This window comes from Acomys minous (assembly GCF_964271855.1).
Source record: "Acomys minous genome assembly, chromosome: 14".
Lineage (NCBI taxonomy): Eukaryota > Metazoa > Chordata > Mammalia > Rodentia > Muridae > Acomys > Acomys minous.
In genome coordinates this window covers 32,452,794-32,474,149 of record NC_140496.1, presented here as the reverse complement: position 1 = coordinate 32,474,149, position 21,356 = coordinate 32,452,794, and the positions used below count along the sequence as shown (strand labels likewise).

At 42.9% G+C, this 21,356-nt stretch overlaps 2 protein-coding genes across 3 annotated transcripts in view; one reads left to right on the top strand and one right to left on the bottom strand.

Annotated features, from left to right (window-relative positions):
• OGFOD1 (2-oxoglutarate and iron dependent oxygenase domain containing 1) overlaps window positions 1-18,002 on the top strand; it is a 29,045-nt gene extending 11,043 nt beyond the window's left edge. For both annotated transcript variants that reach the window (XM_084757465.1, XM_084757466.1), the window contains exons 4-13: window positions 264-364; window positions 2,997-3,113; window positions 3,625-3,716; window positions 3,930-4,058; window positions 4,433-4,546; window positions 6,495-6,574; window positions 6,823-7,136; window positions 11,749-11,871; window positions 12,316-12,374; window positions 13,186-18,002. In XM_084757465.1, coding sequence (XP_084613591.1) covers window positions 264-364; window positions 2,997-3,113; window positions 3,625-3,716; window positions 3,930-4,058; window positions 4,433-4,546; window positions 6,495-6,574; window positions 6,823-7,136; window positions 11,749-11,871; window positions 12,316-12,374; window positions 13,186-13,347 — 1,291 coding nt within the window. In that variant the 3' untranslated portion in view covers window positions 13,348-18,002. The remainder of the gene's footprint in view (window positions 1-263; window positions 365-2,996; window positions 3,114-3,624; window positions 3,717-3,929; window positions 4,059-4,432; window positions 4,547-6,494; window positions 6,575-6,822; window positions 7,137-11,748; window positions 11,872-12,315; window positions 12,375-13,185) is intronic.
• Window positions 18,003-18,036: 34 nt separating this feature from the next.
• BBS2 (Bardet-Biedl syndrome 2) overlaps window positions 18,037-21,356 on the bottom strand; it is a 34,802-nt gene continuing 31,482 nt past the window's right edge. Inside the window, exons 16-17 of the mRNA XM_084757464.1 lie at window positions 19,570-19,718; window positions 18,037-18,498 (exon numbers count right to left, since the gene is read on the bottom strand). Of these exons, the coding sequence (XP_084613590.1) occupies window positions 18,392-18,498; window positions 19,570-19,718 (256 nt within the window). The 3' untranslated portion in view covers window positions 18,037-18,391. The remainder of the gene's footprint in view (window positions 18,499-19,569; window positions 19,719-21,356) is intronic.

Genomic DNA, 21,356 nt, shown 5'->3' with positions numbered 1-21,356 from the left:
CATCATCCAAAGTGCTGGCATGGAGGACAAAGCAGATGAAGGCAAACTGCTAGAGAATGCAGTACGTGAGACTTAGAGCAAGCACACTACGGAAGCTGGACTTACACGGCTTCTCTGGGAAGTTGACAAAGTGATGGTCCATCTCTCAGGGTCTCATGAATGAAATTTGAGAACAGGTCTCTTGAATGAAATGTGGCCTTAGGAGAACACATGAATGGCGTGCATCTGTGACCTAATAAGCTGTCTCCTGTTCACACTTCTAGGAAACTTATGTTTGAAGAATTTCGGGCCTGGCTTTCTAAGGTTTCCAGCATTGACCTAGAACCAACCATTGACATGTCCTGTGCTAAATACGAGTTCACTGGTAAGGAGGACAGGGCCCTGTTGCTAAACATTTCAAGGCTTTCACTCCACAGTGATGGAAGGGTATCATCAGGGTCTTCCTGATAAGGATTGCTCATATGCAGAAATAGCCATCATGCCAGAAAGGATAAGGTGGTAGTTCTCCCTGGGTGCATGAGAGCTGCTGATTGTGTTTTTAGAAAAAAAAAATTCCCACACCAACTTGCATACAGTATTTCAAAGCTCAAAGGGTGATGCTATAAGTTCTGTGCTTAGACTTCTGAAAGTTCCCATCTCCTTTAGTGCTGGTTTTCCTTCTCTTGACTGTAAATTTAGTGAGCACAGGAAATGGACCGTGTAATAGTAATAGTCACAGTGATTCTCCTTGAGACATGCGTTTGGAAGGAGTGTCGTAGCTAATGCTGAGCTTTCTCTTTCTGAATCCTGCTAGATGGTTCAAAGTGACTCTGTCACAATTGTAGTGATGTAGCCTTGGATGGCTTACCGGAAGGTTAGTCTCAGATTGCCCATGATTTGCCTTTCTATTCATACACACTTTGTGGCAGATGCTTTTGCCATTTGTCTTGCTGCTGGGATTGAACGTAGGGCCCCAACTTGTTAGACAGATGGTACTTCTGAGCTGTATCCTCAGCTCTTTTCTTTTCTTTTTTTCCTTTGAGTTGGTATCTAAGTTGCCTGGGTTGCCTTTGAACCCATCCTGTAGCCCAGATTGGCCTCAAACTTGATTCTCTTGCTCAACCACTGCAGTAGGGTAGGATTGTAAGGCTTTGCTACCAGACCTGTCTGTAAGGATTGAGGGAATCAAACCAAGAAACTTGGACATGCTGCCTTAAGATTATATAATTATCATCTTCCTCACCAAAATTTGGTTTAGGTATTTTCATGCAATGATTTTCATATTGCCAAATTCCTACAAAGTAAGAATTTTCTTCTTCAGTATGAATTTGTGTGCTACTATTTATACAGTGAGCTACTGCAATTGTTGTTATTATATTGAGGCCTATATTGTCTTTGATTTAGTCAATGAGCATACTCTAAAGCTGATCTGAGGCCCCTTTGCTATGTTTTTGGTTTGGTTTGGTTTGGTTTGGTTTTTCAAGACAGGGTTTCTCTGTGTAGCCTTGGCTGTCCTGGACTCGCTTTGTAGACCAGGCTGGCCTTGAACTCACAGTGATCCTCTGCCTGCCTCTGCCTCCCGAGTGCTGGGATTAAAGACATGCAACACCATGCCTGGCACTATGTTTTTATTATTCTTTTGCTTCCTAATTTCTGCAAAGCAGGATTTTCTAGACTTACCTCCTGTTACCCATGGCAGGTCTAGAATGGCCAAGAGATGGCCACTTCCCAGGACTCCTGCTTCCTTTTAGTGAAGAATGATACTTAAAAGTCAAGGCCTAGAATCAGTTTGTGTCGCTAGGGTGTCATCTAGACCCTTTCATTGAAAATGCCAGTGTGTGTGTGTGTGTGTGTGTGTGTGTACATATAAATGTGCACATATATATTTATGCATTTATATGCCTATATATTATAAATACAGGAAACTGAATTCACATTGCTTTCTCCAGTGCTAGTTGAATACTACAAAGTTTATTCCAGATTTCTTTCTTATTAGTAATTCCCTCCTTCATTTGTGCAGCCTCTAGCTCCAATTAATTATCTGCAACATATTTATTAATTGGACCAATTCCTTCATATATAAATGGTCCAGTTCACTGTAGCCTTTTGCCCTGTCCCATTCTGCATAGATGCCTACCTTCCTCAGCTCCACCAAGTGGCTTTAGAAAATTAGATTAAGCTGTTAATGAGAGTAAGAACAAAGAAATCTGGCCAATGAGATGGCTTGGCTCATTGGCTTAAAGGCACTTGCCACCAAACCTGACAATCTGAGTTTGACTCCTGGGACCCACATAGTGGAAGGAGAGGGCCAACTTTGTAAGTTGTCCTCTGGTCCACATGTCTCCCTCCGGCCACCAACACACATAATAAATAAATGTTTTTCTTTTTTAATTTTAAAGAAAAATGGGATGTGTATACCCATGAACAGTAAGATTTGCTAAGGCATTCTTTGGAATAGCCAAGAAATACAAATAATTTAGTAACAAATAGTAATGCAACTAAAGAGAAGGTAAACTTACAGTCTACATAGTACAGTAACTGTGCAGTCATTAAAAGTGATGTCAGCACTTGGGAGGCAGAGGCAGGTGGATCTCTGAGTTCGAGGCCAGCCTGGTCTACAAGTCAAGTCCTAGACAGCCAAGGCTACACAGAGAAACCCTGACTCGAAAAACCAAAATAATGATGATGATGATGATGATGTCAGGGTGTATACTGCTATCTGAAAAAGTCAGCCTACAACCCACCATTGTAGCATACCATTTTTTAAAGTGAGTACACGTACAAGGAGAAAATACTACAAAAAGAGGTGGGGAAATAGTGTTTGTAACTATGGTAGCTCTGCCTATATTCATCGTGTTTAAAGTTGGCTATATTGTATGAGTTTTTATTGCTACATTTACAAAAGAAGTGTCATTTTAAACAGCCAGACAGTTAAGGCTGGAGTTGACATTCTAGATGAGTGTCAGAGGCCTGACTGACTGCAGAATGTGCAGAGATGTAATTATGCTTCATTGCAGACGCTCTGCTCTGCCATGACGATGAGCTGGAGGGGCGCAGGATCGCCTTCATCCTGTACCTGGTTCCTTCTTGGGACAGAAACTTGGGAGGCACCCTGGACCTTTACGACACTGACGGTAAGATGCACGTTTACTGCCTTCAGCAGCCACTCCTGACTTCCAAGCAGTTGCCTCAGGAGCACCATTCTGACTTATAATGTATTAAAGGACACAGAAGCCGCAGGTAGGATTAATGCTAGCCCAACCACCATCTCTTGATGTTACATGTCAAGTTATTTTTCCAGAGACCAAGCTGATTAAGATGAGAAGTAGATCTTGCTTCTGTGTACTGAATCATGAAAGAGTAAAAAGCACAGCAAGCCACCTGCATCTGTGACTCTGCTAACAGCAGCCTGTTTGACAAGAAATCAGGGTTTTTGAGTGACTCACCACAGGTTGATTCTAGGAAAATCTAGTTCTCATCAATAGTAGATGGACATTGTGGTGAAGCACGAGTCACTTAACTAAACTAGCAAGTTTGAGTGAAAGAGGAAGAAGAGACTGGTGAGAATGTTGCCAGCTGGACGAGGCAGGCGGAAAGTGGATGTGATAACGAATCCTATTTACGGCATCTTCTCTCCTGATGCAGAACACTTGCAGCCAAAGCAGATTGTCAAGTCTCTTATCCCTTCCTGGAACAAACTGGTGTTCTTTGAAGTGTCTCCAGTATCCTTTCACCAGGTAAAGACACCGAGACAAATCTATAGTGCACTAAGGTCAAGGGCCTTGCTTTCTGCTCACCCACTGCCTAAGTGTGTCCACTTTCTGCTGGGCTTCCTGTCTCACCAGGCTATTTTCATACCAAGTTTGATGGAGTCTCCGGTTAATGTGCCTTGGCCAGTGTCTTCACTCTTCATCCTTTGTGCTTATGTGCTGCTGGTCTTGCTCTTGCAGGTCTCTGAAGTCTTGTCTGAGGAAACATCACGTTTGTCTGTAAGCGGCTGGTTTCATGGTCCTTCGCTAACCAGGCCTCCCACCTACTTGGAGCCCCCAATCCCTCGAAACCCTCACATCCCACAAGACGTAAGCATCAGTTATTGGGTTTTTATCTTACATACGGTAGCATAGTAGTTGTTTTTCTGGCTTTACTATTGTGAGGACTATGTGAGCTGATGTGTACTTTGCAGCACTAGAGATTAATCTAAGGGCCTCATATATGCTAACCAAGTGCTCTTCCAATGAACTATATACCCAACCTGTTTTTCTGATCTTAAAATCAGATTTTGCCAGTGCTGAAACTAGACTGAACTTTTACTTTCCTTGGATAAATTTGACGTTTTTCTCAGGGTTTTCTAGTACTTCTTGTGTTTGGTAGGAGAAACATAAAAAGTGAGGAATGTGGACTAATGTAACAGTAGAGACTAATGGATCTCATGGGTCTGCTGCTTTCTTGTAAGCATGAAATTTTATATGAGTGGATCAACCCTGCCTACCTGGAAATGGATTATCAAATGCAAATTCAAGAGGAATTTGAGGAAAGGTCTGAAATTCTCCTGAAGGAGTTTCTTAAGGTAGGATACCATACCGTTTTCTATGTTGTTTGACATGTAACCTTGCTAAAATTGACTGCACTGACAGTTTCTTTTGTAGCCAGGCAGTGATGGCGCACACCTTTAATCCCAGCACTCAGGAGGCAGAGGCAGGTGGATCCCTGTGAGTTCAAGGCCAGCCTGGTCTACAAAGTAAGTCTAGGACAGCCAAGACTACACAGAGAAACCCTGTCTCGAAACAACAACAACGACAACAAAAGATAAAAGTTTCTTTCCTGGTTCAGATGTTTATGTAATTCTCTTCAACTAAAATACACAAATTATAGTATTAAACATTGCTGTCAGGTGTATACATGACATCTTCAGAACTCTTTTTTTTTTTTTTAAGGTTTATTTTTTGTTTTTAAATTAAAACCTGTATGTATGTGCACATGCATGTAGGGGCTCAAGGATGCCAGACGAGGTCATGAGATCCCCTGGAACTGAAGTTACATGTGGTGGCCCTCAGTAATAAGCACTTCTAGCCACTGAACAATCTCTCCTGCCTAGGACTGTAATGCTCAGTGTGCAAAGGTGCACACATGCTTGTTTCTGCCATAAAAGGGACTTGGTCCCTGGTTTGTTTGTTTGTTTGTTTTTCTATTCATTTAATTAATATGGTATTTGATAATTTTTAATGGATAAATTGCTGCTTATAGTTGATCTAATAGTGAATGTTTGACCATCATGAGGCAACTTGAGTAGAAAGAGGCCTAAAGTCAGAAGTCATGTCCTGACTCAGGTTTCCTAACCTAAGCAAATCCGTGTCACAGGACATTACTGTATTATTGGCTCAGTGGTTATACCTGCCTTGCCTTTGTTGCAGAGCTATGAGAGCTATTAGCCAACAGGTGCTGATAGTGCACTTCACAGAGACTGTGACTTCAAATTCCCAAGAGCTCTTCCTCCATGAAAAAGGTGGACAGACTCTGTAAACTGACTGTCAGAATTTCACAGCTGACATTGGATGTTACAGAATTTGAGAGGCATTATATTGTCATAGAAATAATAACAGTTAACAGCTGTAGCTCCATTTCCAAGAGACCCAATGCCTCTTCTGGACCCCATGGGCAATACACAGCTGCATAGACATGCAGGAAAACACCCATATACATATAATAAATAATAAATAATTTTTAAAATATAGCCTCTTGAGCCGGGCGTGGTGGCGCATGCCTTTAATCCCAGCACTCGGGAGGCAGAGGCAGGCGGATCGCTGTGAGTTCGAGACCAGCCTGGTCTACAAAGTGAGTCCAGGACAGCCAAGGCCACACAGAGAAACCCTGTCTCAAAAAACCAAAAAAAAAAAAAAACCAAAAAACAAAAAATAAAATAAAATAAAAAATAAAATATAGCCTCTTGTGGATATATTTCAATAGAAAGCCAGTTTCTTATATTGTATTTGACTGTTTAAAAATTTGAAAGCTTATTAAATGAGGGGACAAGCTGGGACCAAGAATGTAGTGACAATTGGGTTTTTTGTTTTGTTTTTTGTTTTTGTTTTTTTTGTTTTTTGAGACAGGGTTTCTCTGTGTAGCCTTGGCTGTCCTGGACTCCCTCCATAGACCAGGCTGGCCTCGGACTCACAGAGATCTGCCTGCCTCTGCTTCCCAAGTGCTGGCATTAAAGGCATGTGCCACCACAACCAGTGAATTTTGTTTGTTTTTTTTGAACACAGAAATATTATAAGAATATTTCTTATACTCAAATAAAAATCTTTAAGGAGAATTTACAAGCATGTAATGGAATAACCCAATGGTACTTGGCTCTCTTAGCTAAAGCTGCCACAGAGATCTTGTATAATAGAGGAAATATTCAAATGGACCTCTTAGGAACCAGCCAGCTGATGTTCTACAGAGCTGCTTCTCCTGCCAGAAGAGTGAGGCGTTCCAGGGAGAATTGCTAACTTCTTTGTTTGCTCACTTTCTAGCCGGAGAAGTTTGCAAAGGTCTGTGAAGCCTTGGAGAAAGGAGATGTGCAGTGGAATAGCCGTGGTCCCCCCAACAAAAGGTAGAGGTCACCATCACAAATGGTTCCATCTGTGTTCATCACGTCCGTTTCATAGGCATGAGCTCATCTCCAGCCTTGCCTTAACATTTAGCTTACCAGGATGTGCTGTGGCAGGCCCTAGCAGAGTCTCAGCATTCTCATAAGTCAGGCCATCATTTAGAGAGAAAGGTACAAAGCTAATGACGAGTTTTGATGGCGTTGGTGACCCCACATGTGGGACTGAGGTGCTTGCCGTTGCTGCTTTTCAGGTTTTATGAACAAGCAGAAGAAGGTAATCTCCCTGATGTGCTGAAGGAGTGCATGCACTTGTTTCGCTCAGAGGCTCTGTTCTTGCTGCTCTCCAACTTCACTGGCCTGAAGCTTCACTTCTTGGCCCCATCAGAAGATGATGACATTGAAGACAAAGGAGAGGGGGAAACAGCCTGTGCTGCTGCTGGCACTGAAGAAGGGACTAGCCAAAGACCCTCAGAGCCTGAGAATAATCAGGCAGCCATTGGCAGCCACAGTCAGGAGAGTGCTGAGCAGGCCGACGTGGAACCACAGGAAGATGAAGCAAAAAAAGGTAAGCTGGTGTGCGGACTCACCTTTGTTTTTATCTGAAACTGTTCCGTATTCAAATGATTTATCTACCGGGCATAGTGGCGCACGCCTTTAATCCCAGCACTCAAGAGACAGGGGCAGGCAGATGGCTGTGAGTTCGAGGCCAGCCTGGTCTACAAAGTGAGTCCAGGACAGCCAAGGCTACACAGGGAAACCTTGCCTTGAAAAACAAATGATTTATCCTTGGGTGTCATGATGGCTGAGTGGTCTAAGGTGCCAGACTCAAATGATTTATCCTTATCCATGTAGCAAGTATGTCCTGAACATTGACTATTGCACCATCTCCACCTCACAAAAAGGAGAACCAAACAAAGTCAGCTCTCCTGGATCCTGAGATTTTTCTAGGAGACGGCAGAGGTCAAATTTACACACAGGAAACAGAAACATGGAACAAGGCTTCCACAGCATTTTGTGTTGACTTCCATTTTTCTCACCTGCTGCTATTATTCTCACTCTGGCATGGACTAGCTGTTCTCTTCCCGAAAATGTTCTTCCTGCATTCAGATCTGAGCTCTGGCACTTCCTCATAGCAGCTTTTCCACAGCACCCTTTCACCTGAGGCTGCTGAGTCATAGCCACTCCCTGTCACATGACCCCATTACAGTGCTGTGCACATGCTGCACAGTCTCTGTGAGTTCATATATGCATCCATTCTATAGGTCTGGAGGAGTCATGTGGAGTTGTTTTGTGTGTTTGGAGTCATCCATACCCCTTGGCTCTTAGCAGTCTGTCTTTTCTTCTGTGTAGCTCCCTGAACCCTAAAGGGCGGGTTTGATGAATACATGCCACTTAGGACTGAGTGTTCCAAAATCTCCCAGTCTCTCCAATTGTCCAGTTTTGAGTATCTGTGTTAGTTCCCTCTACTGCAAGGAGAAGCTTCTCTGATGGCTAATCAGGGAATAGCAGAATATCATTAGCTGTCATTTTATTGTCATGTTTCTTCAGCACAACAATATCTTTTATTTTTCCGTAGGCCCATAGTCTATCCAGTCTCAGGCTGTGGACCACTCACACAATTTCAGGCATGAGTTTCGTCTTGGATTGGATTATGCCTTAAATCCAGCCAGAGAGTGGTTACTCTCACAGTGTTTGTGCCACTGTGGTAACGGCATATCTTGCAGACAGATCATCTTCGTAGATCACAAAGTTTGGGGCCAGGTTAGCGTGCAGAGTACCTTCTAGTACCATGAACATAAGTAGGGATGAAGCCTCGTTGGGCACCAGCTTGACTTCTCCATGTTCAGTTAGATATGTAAGTGCTGTCTTCAGTAATAGGGCCTTACCATCAGTTTGTGAGAATCTTAGCAATAGTCTAATAGTCTTAGCAATAGCCTGAGATGTTTAGGGTTTCCATGGAGATACTTTGGCCAGTGACTCAAAATGTAACCCATTCTTGGCACTGGAGGTTTCACTTGGTGGTAAAAGATGTCCAATTGGGACACTGTCTCCCCCATTCTTTGGTGACTCCATTTATATTTCTTGCATATGTTTCTATCTTAGGACACTTCTATAGTAGTAGGTTTCCATACGACCTCTCGAATGGCCCTTCGTGCTAGTTGTCCCTCCCCATTTTTCCATTGGGAGATACTCCTTTTCCCGTTAGTCCCTTACTCAGTACCTAGCTTCTGTGGTTATTTGGATTTAGCATTGAGTGTTTAAAAGATAACATACAATATTTGTCTATTGAGGTCTAAGTTACCCCACCCAGGATGATTTTTTTCCAGCTCTATCCATTTACCTGCAAATTTCATTTATAACAGCTAAATAATATTCCATTGTGTAAATATACATTTTCATTATCAATTCATCAGTTAATGCCCATCTAGACTGTTCCCAGTTTCTGGCAATTAGGAACAGAGCAGCAATGGACATGGATGAGCAATATATCTAAAGTAGGATATAGAGTCCTTTGGGTATATGCCCAAGAGTAGTAGCAGTCTTGTCACCGAGGAACTGCCACACTGATTTCCATGAAAATGTTCTCAGCCGTTTGTGTTTCATCCTTTGAGAACACCTGACTTAGTTCTGTGTTTTGGTGCATAGATGTTTAAGATTCCAATATCCTCTTGTGGACTTTTCCTCTGATGAGTTTTTAATGTCCTTACCTATCTCGTTTGATTAGTTTTAACATGAAGTCTCTTTTGTCAGATACTAAAATGGCTACACCTGCTTTCTTCTTGAGTCCATTTGCTTAGAATATCCTTTTTCATTTTTTTTCTCCTAAGGTGATAGATACCCTTAATGGCATGGTATCTTTCATGGATGCAGTAGAAAGATGTATCCTGTTTTCCCATCCATTCTGTTAGTTTGTGTCTTTTTAGGGAGAATTAAGACCATTGATATTAAGACTTAACCATGAGCAGTGTTTATTAATTCCTGTTATTTATTTGTTATAGTGTGTGGGTCTTTCCCCCTTCCCCTTTTGATTTACTGCTCTGAGATTATTTATTCCTTGTTTTCTTGTGTGCTGGTAACCTATTCAGACCAAAGTTTTTCTTCTAGTGCCTTCTGTATATCTGAATTAGTAGATGAGTACTACTTAAATTTGGTTTTATCATGGAATATCTTCTTTTCTCCAGCTATGGTGATTGATAGTTTTGCTGGGTATAGAAATCTGGACTGGCATTTGTGGTCTCTAAGAGTTTGTAGAACACCCATTATTTGTAGATTTGATCTTTTCATAGTGTCGCAAATTTCATGGTGGTTTGTACCTGGATTTTTTTTTTTTTAGATTAAACATTTTCTTTGACTGAGGTATCCATTTCTGCCTTGTCTTTGGTACCTGAAAGATTCTCTCTTCCGTGTTTTGTACTATGTTACTATGTTGGTGAGGCTTTTGTTTGACTTGGGTTTTCTTTAATTATTCTATTTCAACTTTTATGTCTTAAACTGTTGTCATTATTTCATTCCATTGTTTCTGTGTGTTTTTACAGACTTCATTAAGATTTATTCATATATTCTTTAAGGTCCTTGAACATACTCATAATTGAAGTCCTTGTCTTATGCTTCAGCTCTGTTATGTCTCTCAGACCCTGCTGTAGTATAGGCTTCCTGGGTTCTGGTGCAGCCACTTTGTCTTGGCCCTCCATGTTTGTGGCTTTGAGCTGGTGTCTAAGCATCTGTAGTTATGACTGAAGTGATTTTAGGTGTTGGTATCTGGTCTTGTCTTTGTTGGGAGAGTCTTCCATTTCTTGGTTTCTGTTGCCCTCTCTGGCTCTTAGGAAAGTGTGGTGTGGCTGTGGGTGGTGCTTCTGCAGGCTGATGGGTGGCAGAGAGGACTGGAGATGAGCTAGGAGAAAAGGCTGAGAAGAACTGTGGGAAAGAGCGAGGGCATCCTGTCCACACTAAGAAGCAGGGTCCCTGGGGAGTTGGAGGTGTGGTGGGAGGAGGGGCTCTTGCAAATAGGCTGCAGTAGGACAAAACATCAGTCTGGAGAGACAAGGATGAAAGGGTTTAGGGAACCCTGGGTCTATTCCAAGAGTTGGAGTTGTTAGTGAATGGAAGTGGGGTGAGAGGATTGCATGTTCAGGGCTAGTCTGGGCTTTGTAAAGACCCTAGCTGTTAGTGCTACTTTTAGCCTCTATTTTATTTTGGTTTCTTACACCTCTACCCCCCTTCCACCAACCGCCACTCCCCAACACTAGGTAGGAGAGAAATAAGGTTAAAGGGGAGAGGGGAGTAGTTTTCCTTAGCTACTTCTAGCTTGTTGGGGTCGTCGGGTTCTTTGGGGTCTCGGTCATCAGGATATCCAGCAAACCAGCAACAGCAAACAGAGCAGCCTTCATCCTCCTCCAGCCATCTCCTTGAAGCGGCCCTGGTGCTGCCCTCTGGGCTCTGATATTTATACCCTCTCCAAGTCCTCAGAATTAAACTGTCTGCAGCTGGCAAAGACCACGCCCCTCTCTAAGCAGCACAAGGCAATTATCAATTGTAGACAAACTAAAAGCAGCCCTATATCCCACACTTGGGATGAAAACAAAAACATTACATAACTGCTTTTTAAAGAAGCCAAAACTTCCTCTATACCTAGCTCCTAAAAAGGGAAGCAAGAGGGTCTAGACATGTAGCTCAGTGGTCAAGTGCTTGTCTGCCCTTCCTGGCTTCTTGGTTTGATCCTCAGCAACAGCAAAAAGACAACAACAAAACATTTTAGTAATCAGTCTCTCATCTACTGTCCATGTTTTCTACTTTAGTGGTGACGTGATAAGAAACTTCTTCCCTGCTTTAAGTTCAAATAAAAGTATACTCAAGGTTGACTTATTTACTGAATTATTTTGTGATTAAATCTTGACTTTATTTAAAATGTAAGGAAACTGAAACTCAGCCAGCTGTGGTGGTGCACTCCTTTAATCACAGCATTCATTTGGCAGAAGCAGGTGAATTTCTGAATTTAAGGCTAACTTCGTCTACACAGTGACACCATCTCTAGAGAGAGAGGTTAAAACTGAACAATCCCCCCACTAATAGTAAGACCTAATAACTTCTGTCACAAGACTTTTTGGTGGGCTTTGCCATCAAGCATTTGCATCAAAGTTGTAAAAAGACTTTCTGGGCATTATTTTATGTTTTCTTAGAATCGAGTGTTCCCATGTGCCAGGGGGAGCTGAGGCATTGGAAGACTGGTCACTACACTTTAATCCATGACAACAGCAAAACTGAATTTGCCTTGGACCTGTTTCTCTACTGTGGCTGTGAAGGTAGGAAGGAGCAAGGCAACGCATCATCTTAGTCCAGACAGGCTCTCCAGAGGGCCTCTCTCCAGCTGGTCCAACTCATAAGTGCTTTCCTGTGGCCACAGTCTGAGAGTGCTAAAGGACATTGGAGATGGTGAATTTCAGTCTCCCCAAACAGAATTTATCTCTGGGTTTGGAAAGTGGGACCAAACCTTACATTTTCCCTAAATCACTACCACAACCACAGGGCCCATGATTTTTTAATATAACTGCCCTTTCAGTATATCTAACATTTAACCCCTTTAGTTTTCTCTTTCAGTGTTAACAAGTCAGCCTGTGTTTCAGTTTAGCTGTCATCTAATGGAAAGAGAATCCATTATAGCGGATGCTAAACTCCAATGCAGAAGTCCCAGGGCCCTTGCTGTTCTTGCAGTGGGAGCTCAGTGCTGTTTGTCTTTTCCTTGTCAGGCTGGGAGCCAGAATATGGAGGCTTTACTTCCTACATTGCTAAAGGTGAAGACGAAGAGGTGAGTGGCTTTCTTTTCCTAGCAAATTCTCTTTTCTAGCTCTTGAAAAAGTTCTGTTTTTCAGATAACTGATAATTTATTTACTTCCTGGATTTGATTTTGGGTTTTTTGAGACAAAGTCTCATTATATGGCCCAGGGTGGCCTCATCCTTGCCACAGTATTCCTGTCTCCACCAACCAAGTGCTGACCACATAGGTGTGAACCACCACAACTGGCAAGAAATACACAGTTTATTACCTCAGCCAGTGTTTTTAGCTGATAAATCCATGTCAGCCTGCTTCAAGGTGGCTCTAATTTTACAAGAAAATCCGCAGCTTGCAGTAAAGCTGTGAAAGGAAAATCACACGTGTTGTTCTATGTTACTGAAAACCTGTGAGTTATGAGGCTCCTACCCACTAATCCTTGGTAGTTGGAAACAAACATGTTAGGCAAAACCTTTTCTGAGTATATGTTGGTGAGCAGAGCTTGTTGGAAAATGTCAACAGATAAAATAAAATGTTGACAGATAAAAGCTCATCTCCTAATAAAGAGCCATGATCCCATCGAGGTAGCACACACTCCTTTAATCCCAGCACTCAGGAGGCAGAGGCAGGCAATCTGTGAGTTAGAAGCCAGCCTGGTCTACAGAGAGAGTTCTGGGACAGCCAGGGCTGTTACACAGAGAAGCCCTGTCTCAAAAAACAAAACAAAACAAAACAAAACAAAGTCTTTGAAACCTTGTCCTCAGCTTAAATGGTCCCCATGGGAGCCACCTGGCCTGCAAAGCTGAGAATGAGCTCCAGGCTCTGATTTGTCTGTTTTCTATTTCAGCTGCTCATAGTGAATCCAGAAAACAATTCCTTGGCATTGGTCTACAGAGACAGGGAAACTCTGAGATTTGTGAAGCACATTAACCACCGAAGCCTAGAGCAAAAGAAAACCTTCCCAAACAGAAGTGGTTTCTGGGACTTCGCGTTCGTCTATTACGAGTAACAGGGCAATGGCACCTCGCATTCACCTCATCTGTGTTAGGAAACCTGGAGTCTTCGTGGAGTGGAGGAGAGAGAGCACGCTGGCCAACAGTGTCCTCAAAACAGGCTGGGCGTGCGGGGGCACCCCTGTAATGCCCTGCCTCTTCCAAGGTCAAAGTGGTCTACCCTGTCCCAGAACAAAACATATCCAGGTCATCCTTTCATAGAACTCATGACTGTTTTTAGCTGAGACATGTTGATGGAGTGAGTGATGGACTTGTCTCTTGTGAAGTTTTGGGGGCGGGGTTCTTATTTTTTTTTTTTAATTTGTTTTTTAAAGTTTTTCCTCCCCTATTGAATTCTTTTGATTCTATAGTGACTGCCTCATCAACTTTCTAACTTTGATGATTTTTTAAAATTATTATTATGGTAACAGATATATAAAATTTATCAGGGTTAACTTTTTTGTTTTTTACTTTGAGGCTTTTTTTATTTTGTTTTGTTTTTCTCTGGGCAGGGTTTTTACTATGTAGCCCAGGCTAGCTCTGAACTACTGATCTTTGCACCTCAATCTCCCAAGTGCTGGAATTATAAGCATGCGCCACCTCACCCACCAACTCTTGTATGTATTGGACAGTGCTCCAAAGAAAGCATCCATGACTGCCATGTAGAAAACATCCAAGTGGCCCTTTGCCCAGTCAGTCTGTTTGCTGCTGCCCCTTCTCTACTCGCCTATTTGCCTCGTTAGTGACTCATATAGTATTTATCCCCTTATAGTTGGCTTGTTTCGCTTAGCACAAAGTCCTCAGGGCTCATCGTTGGTTCCAATAGTTTTCTTTTTCACTCTTTTTTTTTTTTTAATTTTTTTTTAGACAGGGTTTCTCTGTGTAACAGCTCTAGATGTCCTGGAACTCACTTTGTAGGCCAGGCTGGCCTTGAACTCACAGCGATCCACCTGCCTCTGCCTCCCAAGTGCTGGGATTAAAGGCGTGCGCCACCACTGCTTGGCTTGCAGACATTGTTGTAGAAACATGTGTAACCCTCTTCATGCTGAGCCAGAGGGCTGCGACACAGCTTGAGTCATTTCTGCTCCCCACTGTGGGACTCTCAGGCTAGTGTGGACTCCGTGGATAGTGCTGCTCCCCATGAAAACTAACATGGCCCTGGGCATTATGTGGCTGATAAAGAGGACAGGCTGCTCACTGCTCTATGGATTTACTCTCAAGCGTCGGCTGCTTTCTAAACCTGGAGCCGTGGCTTTGGTAAGTCTGGCCTCCCAGTGACTACAGTGTGCTCCTAAATGCCGGAGAACAGGCTGTGGAACTTGTCGCCTTGTCTTTCCTTTTGAAAGACCCAGTGCTGAAAGGCAGCATCAGAATGATAAGAATCCCTCCTTTTGCTGCCATTCTGCCCCCAGCCCCAACTGCTGCATGGGCTGTGAGGGTGTGCAGGATGGCTGCGATGTCCCACACCATGTCTGCTGCCTTCTCATTTTCTGACTATCCTTGCAGGGCTCAGTGTGGACTTGACTTACTGATGTAAAAAGCTCTGGGCCTTTACGTTTCTCATTCACACTTTTTTTTTCACATTCTAAAAGTCCATCCAAATGCCATCTTTTAGGTAGATGGGATTCAATTTATTTGCCCCAGTTAGTTTAAAACACAATTAACATTCATAGCCTAATGGATACCTGTAAGTTCTACGTTTTGATATTAACCATAAAACAAAGTAATTTTTAAATAGTGAGATGAGAATCTCCAGACCTAATCTGAGGGGGCATGTTTTAATCCCAGCAAGCCAGGAGTGGTGGCAGTGACTTTATTCCAGCACACAGGAGTCAGAGGCAGGCAGAGAGCTCTGTGGGTTCAAGGCCAGCCTGATCTACAAAGTGAGTGCCCAGACAGCCAGAGCTACATAGTGAGACCTTGATTAAAAAAAAACAAAAACTAACAGGGCTAGAGAGATGGCTTAGAGGGTAAGAGCACTGACTGCTTTTGCAGAGGTCCTGGGTTCAATTCCCAGCAACCACATGGTGGCTCACAACCATCTACAATGTTATTTGATGCCCTCTTGCTTGCAGATGTAATGCAGACAGAGTATTGTATACATGATAAATGAATCTTTATTTGGAAAAAAAAAAAAAAAGCAAAACCAAAGACTCTCCAGACCTAGTTTTAGAATTGTGTTCTCGTGCCAGGCTGTTGTCCATGCACACTACTCTAGACTCCACAGGATTTTACACCACAGAGGAGTGCTCAGGCGAGACTACACATACTTTGTTGCTAATGGTGAATTTGTTTGGTTTTGGATTTCAAGACAGGGTTTCTCTGTGTAGCCCTGGCTGTCCTGGATTCACTTTGTAGACCAGGCTGACTTTGAACTCACAGAGACTCGCCTGCCTCTGTCTCCCGAGCACTTGGATTAAAGGCGTGTGCCACCACGACCTGATGCTAATGGTTAATTTTGAACCTTGCCTTTTCTGAATTGCTATAGACTGAAGAAGGTAGGCTTGGCTCCCTCCCTGCTCCTTCCTCTTGGTTTGGGGTGCTGGGACTCAGACTCAGACCTTGCGATACCTCCAATCATTTTTGCTTTTGCTTTCACTTTGTTTTGTTTTTTCTGAGGTCCTTACACTGAAGGTCCTCCAGCCTCATGCTGCTGCTTGTGAGGATTACAGGACTGTCCCACTACATCTAGCTCCTCTTGCTTTTCGATGTGTTCTCATGAATGGAGAGAAAGGGTGAGTTTAGCTAACATTTTGTCAGTAGATTAACTCCAGGAAGACCCAGGGAAAATGCTAGGTAATCTAAGCATCTCTGAGCTGAAGCGTGTTCCTCTCAGCACTCTCTAGCACCAACCAGCTTCCCAGTTCTAGAGACCTGAGTCTAAATCTCTATTGCTTTGTGTGGAATATGCTTAGTGCTGTCTCCCTTATCCCCATATGCTTACAGTCTGTCACACGGGACCTTTACAAGACTGGTGAAGTGCCTGCATGGAAAGAAGTCTTAAGGGTCCTGACTTTGCAGAGCCTCCTGGCCTGCAATAACAACAGAACCTGCATGTTACTTTTCTGTTCTGAGGACAGTTACTGAGAAGCTGCTGTTTTTAATCATGTGCCACATTATTGATGTTCCAGTGAGATGACTGGCATAAGTCTACAATGGAGCTGAAAGATCCCTCCAGATCACTTAGTCACGGTGACGCTAATGAGAATAGGCCACTCGTGCTGCCGCTGCATGAGAGGACAGCGCACATGGCTGTGCACAGAACTGTACTTAGCAGGCCACCACTCTGTGTGCTCATTACACGTTATGTACTCTGAGAGCACTGCTGTTAAGGTGTTGACTCCCCTGTGGCTTCAGGCAGATCCTTCACAAGGTATTCCACAGGAAGGCGTGGCTATTGGGCTGCCTGCTTCTGCCACTAAAGACCACAGAGGAACAGAACACAAAGGTGGAAAGCACTGATGATGACGACAATCATAAATGTGTGGGCCTGGGCCCGTGTGTGTGTGTGTGTGTGTGTGTGTGTGTGTGTGTGTGTGTGTGTGTGTGTGTGTGTGTGTGTTTGTGTTAGTGTTAATCTTTAACAAGAAATTCAGAAAGTTTAAAAAAATGAAAATAATTTGAAGGAAATATTTTTTTACAGCTATACAATGTAAAGCTAAGAAGTCAAAGTTATAAAAATTAAAGATTAAACATAAAGAAGTTCTATTACATAAGCTAAGGCTACTGAAAATAGAGTATTTTTACAGTTGTACGGGTAGGAAGCCTGAATGCTTCTGCCTTGTGTGTCCACGTACGCCGTCACATTTGCACAGTGAACGGGCTTCAGCTCGCAATGCTTTGTTCTTGATCCTAATTAACTGCTGCTTTGGACACGGGGCAAAAGAATAAGATATGGACTCTTAATACCTCTCCTTGATAAAAGCTTTGCTATTTTTGTGTGGCCAGTGGCATGTTTCTCTGAATAGTGAGCCTCTGCTTTTTTATTTTCTTACCTACTGGTGTTTTTGAGAATGGTCTCTATGTATACCCTAGCTCCCCAACTGCTGAGGCTACAGAAGTATTCCACTGTGTCCAGCTGTGAGCCTCTAGTTCTTGTAAAGTCCTAAAGGTGAATTTCCCTTCAAAGATAACAGCTTTGTATCTTTTCAGATGATATAAGCAATGTTGTTCATTGTTGAGAAATTAAAGCAATGTGGAACATACAAAAGTCAGCTGCAGTCCCATCCTCCTGTGACAAGCACTTGTCGCTTTGAGTACCAGTGTGGCTGCCCTGCATTGTATTAGGAAGCATGGCTCCTCTCTGTTCTCTCTCTTCCCTTTCTTCTGTTGAGTAAATAGAAGGTCCTAGGGCAGCTTGTCAGGAAGGGCTGAGGGAGCAACTAAAGGCCGCCACTACATACAAAAATGAAAACAGTTACCCGAGTAGCGGCTCCTTAAGCACCTGAGTGGTTCCTTAAGCATGTCTCTTTCAGGTTTCTTAGGAATGAAAACAAGCAGCCAGAGATGCATTTGGAGACCTCTATTTCAGCTAATGATACCCCAACTGATAGACCACCTTTAAATTTATTTTTCCTTAATATACATTTGTTTACAAACACCTTTGAATGATTAAAAATGGATGTCTGTGTTTTTTGTTTTCCCCACAAAATAAAGATGTTTTGTGCATTTCTGCTATGGTGAGATTTTATAGTCAACAACAAGGACCAGTTTCTTTTATTTTTAATGAAAAAGTAAATACTCCATTTCAAATTTTAAGATTCAGTTATGACTTCAAGGGGAGGAAAGATAAATTCATACACTAACTTTATATACCAAAACAAGTTAAACTCTGAAACCCTGATATATTTTAAGGACACTATTTCATACAAATCAGCAACAATACTACTGATGTCAAATGTAAGGGGACTTTCAGATGGAATGCTTTGTCTTTAGTTGTGTAAGTTACCATGGCTTCGTCCTTAGCAGCTTGGATTCACCAGGATGTGCCTGGGAGCAAACCAGCCTGGACAGCTAGACTGAAAACCTTTCGCAGGAGCTTCCCTTGTCTTCCTTGCTCTCCTATGAGGGAGCAGTCCCCACTCGCATGATTCTGAAGAGCGTGTTGATGTTGTTGCTCCGAATTGCATCCCGACAAGCACTGATCACCTGGTTCTTCGGCTTTCCAACTGTATGAGAAAAAAAACATCAAGTCAGTGTGTCCCAAAAGGGAATTAGAAATTAAAAGCCATGCTAGGCATAGGGGCTCACCCTCTAATCCCAGCAGCCCAGATGGACGGCAGAGGCAGGCAGATCTCTGAGTTCGAGGCCAGCCTGTTCTGCAGAGTGAGATCCAGGACAGCCAGGGCTACACAGGGATGGAAGGGGATTGGGGATGGTGTAGTTTGAAGACAAAGCCAGGGTAGAAGAGAGCTGCATATACAAATTGTACTGACTTGCTGCCTCCTAGAGAGACAGAATTTAAGCAGAACAACCCTGGAAGTCATCTTAAGCCGGAACCAAGGGCTGTAGAGATGACTCTGCTCACACTCCCACCTAGCAAAGACTACGCCACAGAGGCTGAAGTGCTGACCAACAGAATTAGAAGCTCTTGGGCTGCATTTCTGCTTCCTGTGGCTTGTCCTGCTGTTTTCTACACTTCCAAGATGGGTGTTTGCCTCAGTAATATTCAGTCTCACCCCCTCCAACTTGGGAATTACTTACTTCTTTTGGATTATAAACACTTAAATTTTCCTTGAGGTCAATGGTCCTCATCCTTCCTAATGTTGCAACCCTCACGTTGTGACCACCAGCCATTAAATTATTTTTGTTACTACTTGATAACTAATTTAACTACTGTAAATCGTAATGTAAATATCTGATGTACAACCTCCAAAGGGGTCACAGCCCACACGCTGAGAACTGCTGCTTTAGAAACTACAAAGGAACTTCGGGCTTTCTTTCTTTTTTGCTTTGTTTTTTGAGACAGGGTCTATATAGCCCTGGCTGTCCTGGAACTCACTTTGTAAACCAGCTGGCCTAGACTCACAAGAGATCTGCCTGCTTCTGCCTACCTAGTGGTAGGATTAAAGATGTGTGCCACCATAGTGCACTCCCCTCCCGGTAGAAACTGAGGTGGGCCAGCTCTGGAGTGAGGGAAGAAGGCTGCTTTAGGCCCCAGGGTGACTTTGATAACGCATCCACAGTCTTCAGTGATCTTCATCCTTTCAAGTTCTCCCACGGCGCAGGGCAGCACTCACCACGCAGACGGCCTGCTCTCTGGATGGCTTGGTTCACTGCCTTCAGGTTTCCTAGCAGTTCTGTGTGGTTGTTACAACGGATCCTATAGCCACTCAGCAAATCTTTATTAAGGTCGTAGAGTTCCATGTACCGAGTCCTCATTGTTTTCCTGGGTAGAGCAATAGGAACCTAGCATTAACACCGACAGACTTCTCAGTCACATTAAAAAAAAAAACAGCCAGGCACCGTGGCGCACAGTTCAAAGGCAGCCTGGGCCACTAGTGAGATCCTACCTCAAATGAACAGAAGGAAGGAAGGAGAGAAAACATGTTTAGCTGTATTTTCACTAATATAGACTAATTACTGGTTTGCTTTGAAAACATCCAAAAGTTTCCATCAAAATACCTCTTTCTTCCAGATAGAAAACAAGTGAGCTTTCAGAGTAAGTGGTCCATGGTTGGTTTAGATTAGGAAACTTAACCCCTGGCTGTGGGATGGGAGAGGCAGCAAGGCATGCACTCACGCCTGTGCTCACACAAAGCAAATAAAACTAAGATAAAAGAAGTAATTTTAAAACAACAAAATAGTCCTCTACAACAATGAAAATGAGTTAAGTAAAATGCTGAACTGAAACTCATATAGTGCTGAATACAAAATAGTAGTTTCTCTGCGAGCTTGGGCAGTTTTTTTGTTTTTTAAGATTTAATTATTTATACAGTATTCTGCCCACATGTGTGCCTGCACGCCAGAAGAGGACATCAGATCTCATTATAGATGGCTGTGAGCCATCATGTGGTTGCTGGGAAATGAACTCATGACCTTTGGAAGAACAGACGTCCTCTTAACCTCTGAGCCATCTCTGCAGCCCCTGCCTGGCAGTTTCTTATAACATATCCAGCTTTAGTTTTCTCCATACTTTTGTTTAAGGGAAAAAACAAAACAAAAACTTCCCCATTCCTTTTCTAATCTTGCTACATGCTTTCTATAACCAAGCAGACATATTCCAAGAGAAGTAAAAATGTCTGTCTACAAAAACCCTGTATGAAAATATAACCGCCAAAGTTAGGGGACAGATACCAGCTGGTGAAGGGATAAACTGGCCAACATACGCCTCTATGTGGCGTGCTATTCAGCAATAAAGAAGGGGAAAAACTATTGACACATGCAACAGCATGGATAAATCTCAAAGGCACAATGGTAAGTGGGGAAAAAAGCCCAACTTAAAAGGTTATATATTGTGTGATGGTATTAGGAAAGGTAAAACTGCAGGGTAAGAAATGGTCCCTGGAGATGAGGAAAGCTATCAACACAGAGACCTATAGGGCTTGATTATAGCAGTAGCAACAAAATCAAGGAAGTGTCTGCAAATTGTTTTCTACATGCATATTACAAAGTATTTATCAACTATATTTGCATAACTAGGAATAGATAGATGTGTGTGACAGAGTCTAAAAGGGAGGCACAAATGATCCCGAGATGAACATGAAGGAGTAGATACTCTGTTCCTCATACTGTGCAAAATCAAATGCTAAGGCTGACACGAGAGAAACAAAAAGCACAAGCTGGAGACTCAGAAGTGCCTGGCCATCGAAAGCAAAACTGCTTCCCTTTGCAATACGCATCTGGGAATTGTTTCTCTGTGTAGCCCCGGCTGGCTTGGAACACTCTTTGTAGACCTGGCTGGCTTGAAACTTAGTCTACCTGCCTCTGCCTCCTGGGATTAAAGACACGCACAACCACACCTGGCCACATCTGAAAATTATTTTATATTTTTGGTTGTGAGCATTGCCTTTAAGGGCTGAGTCAC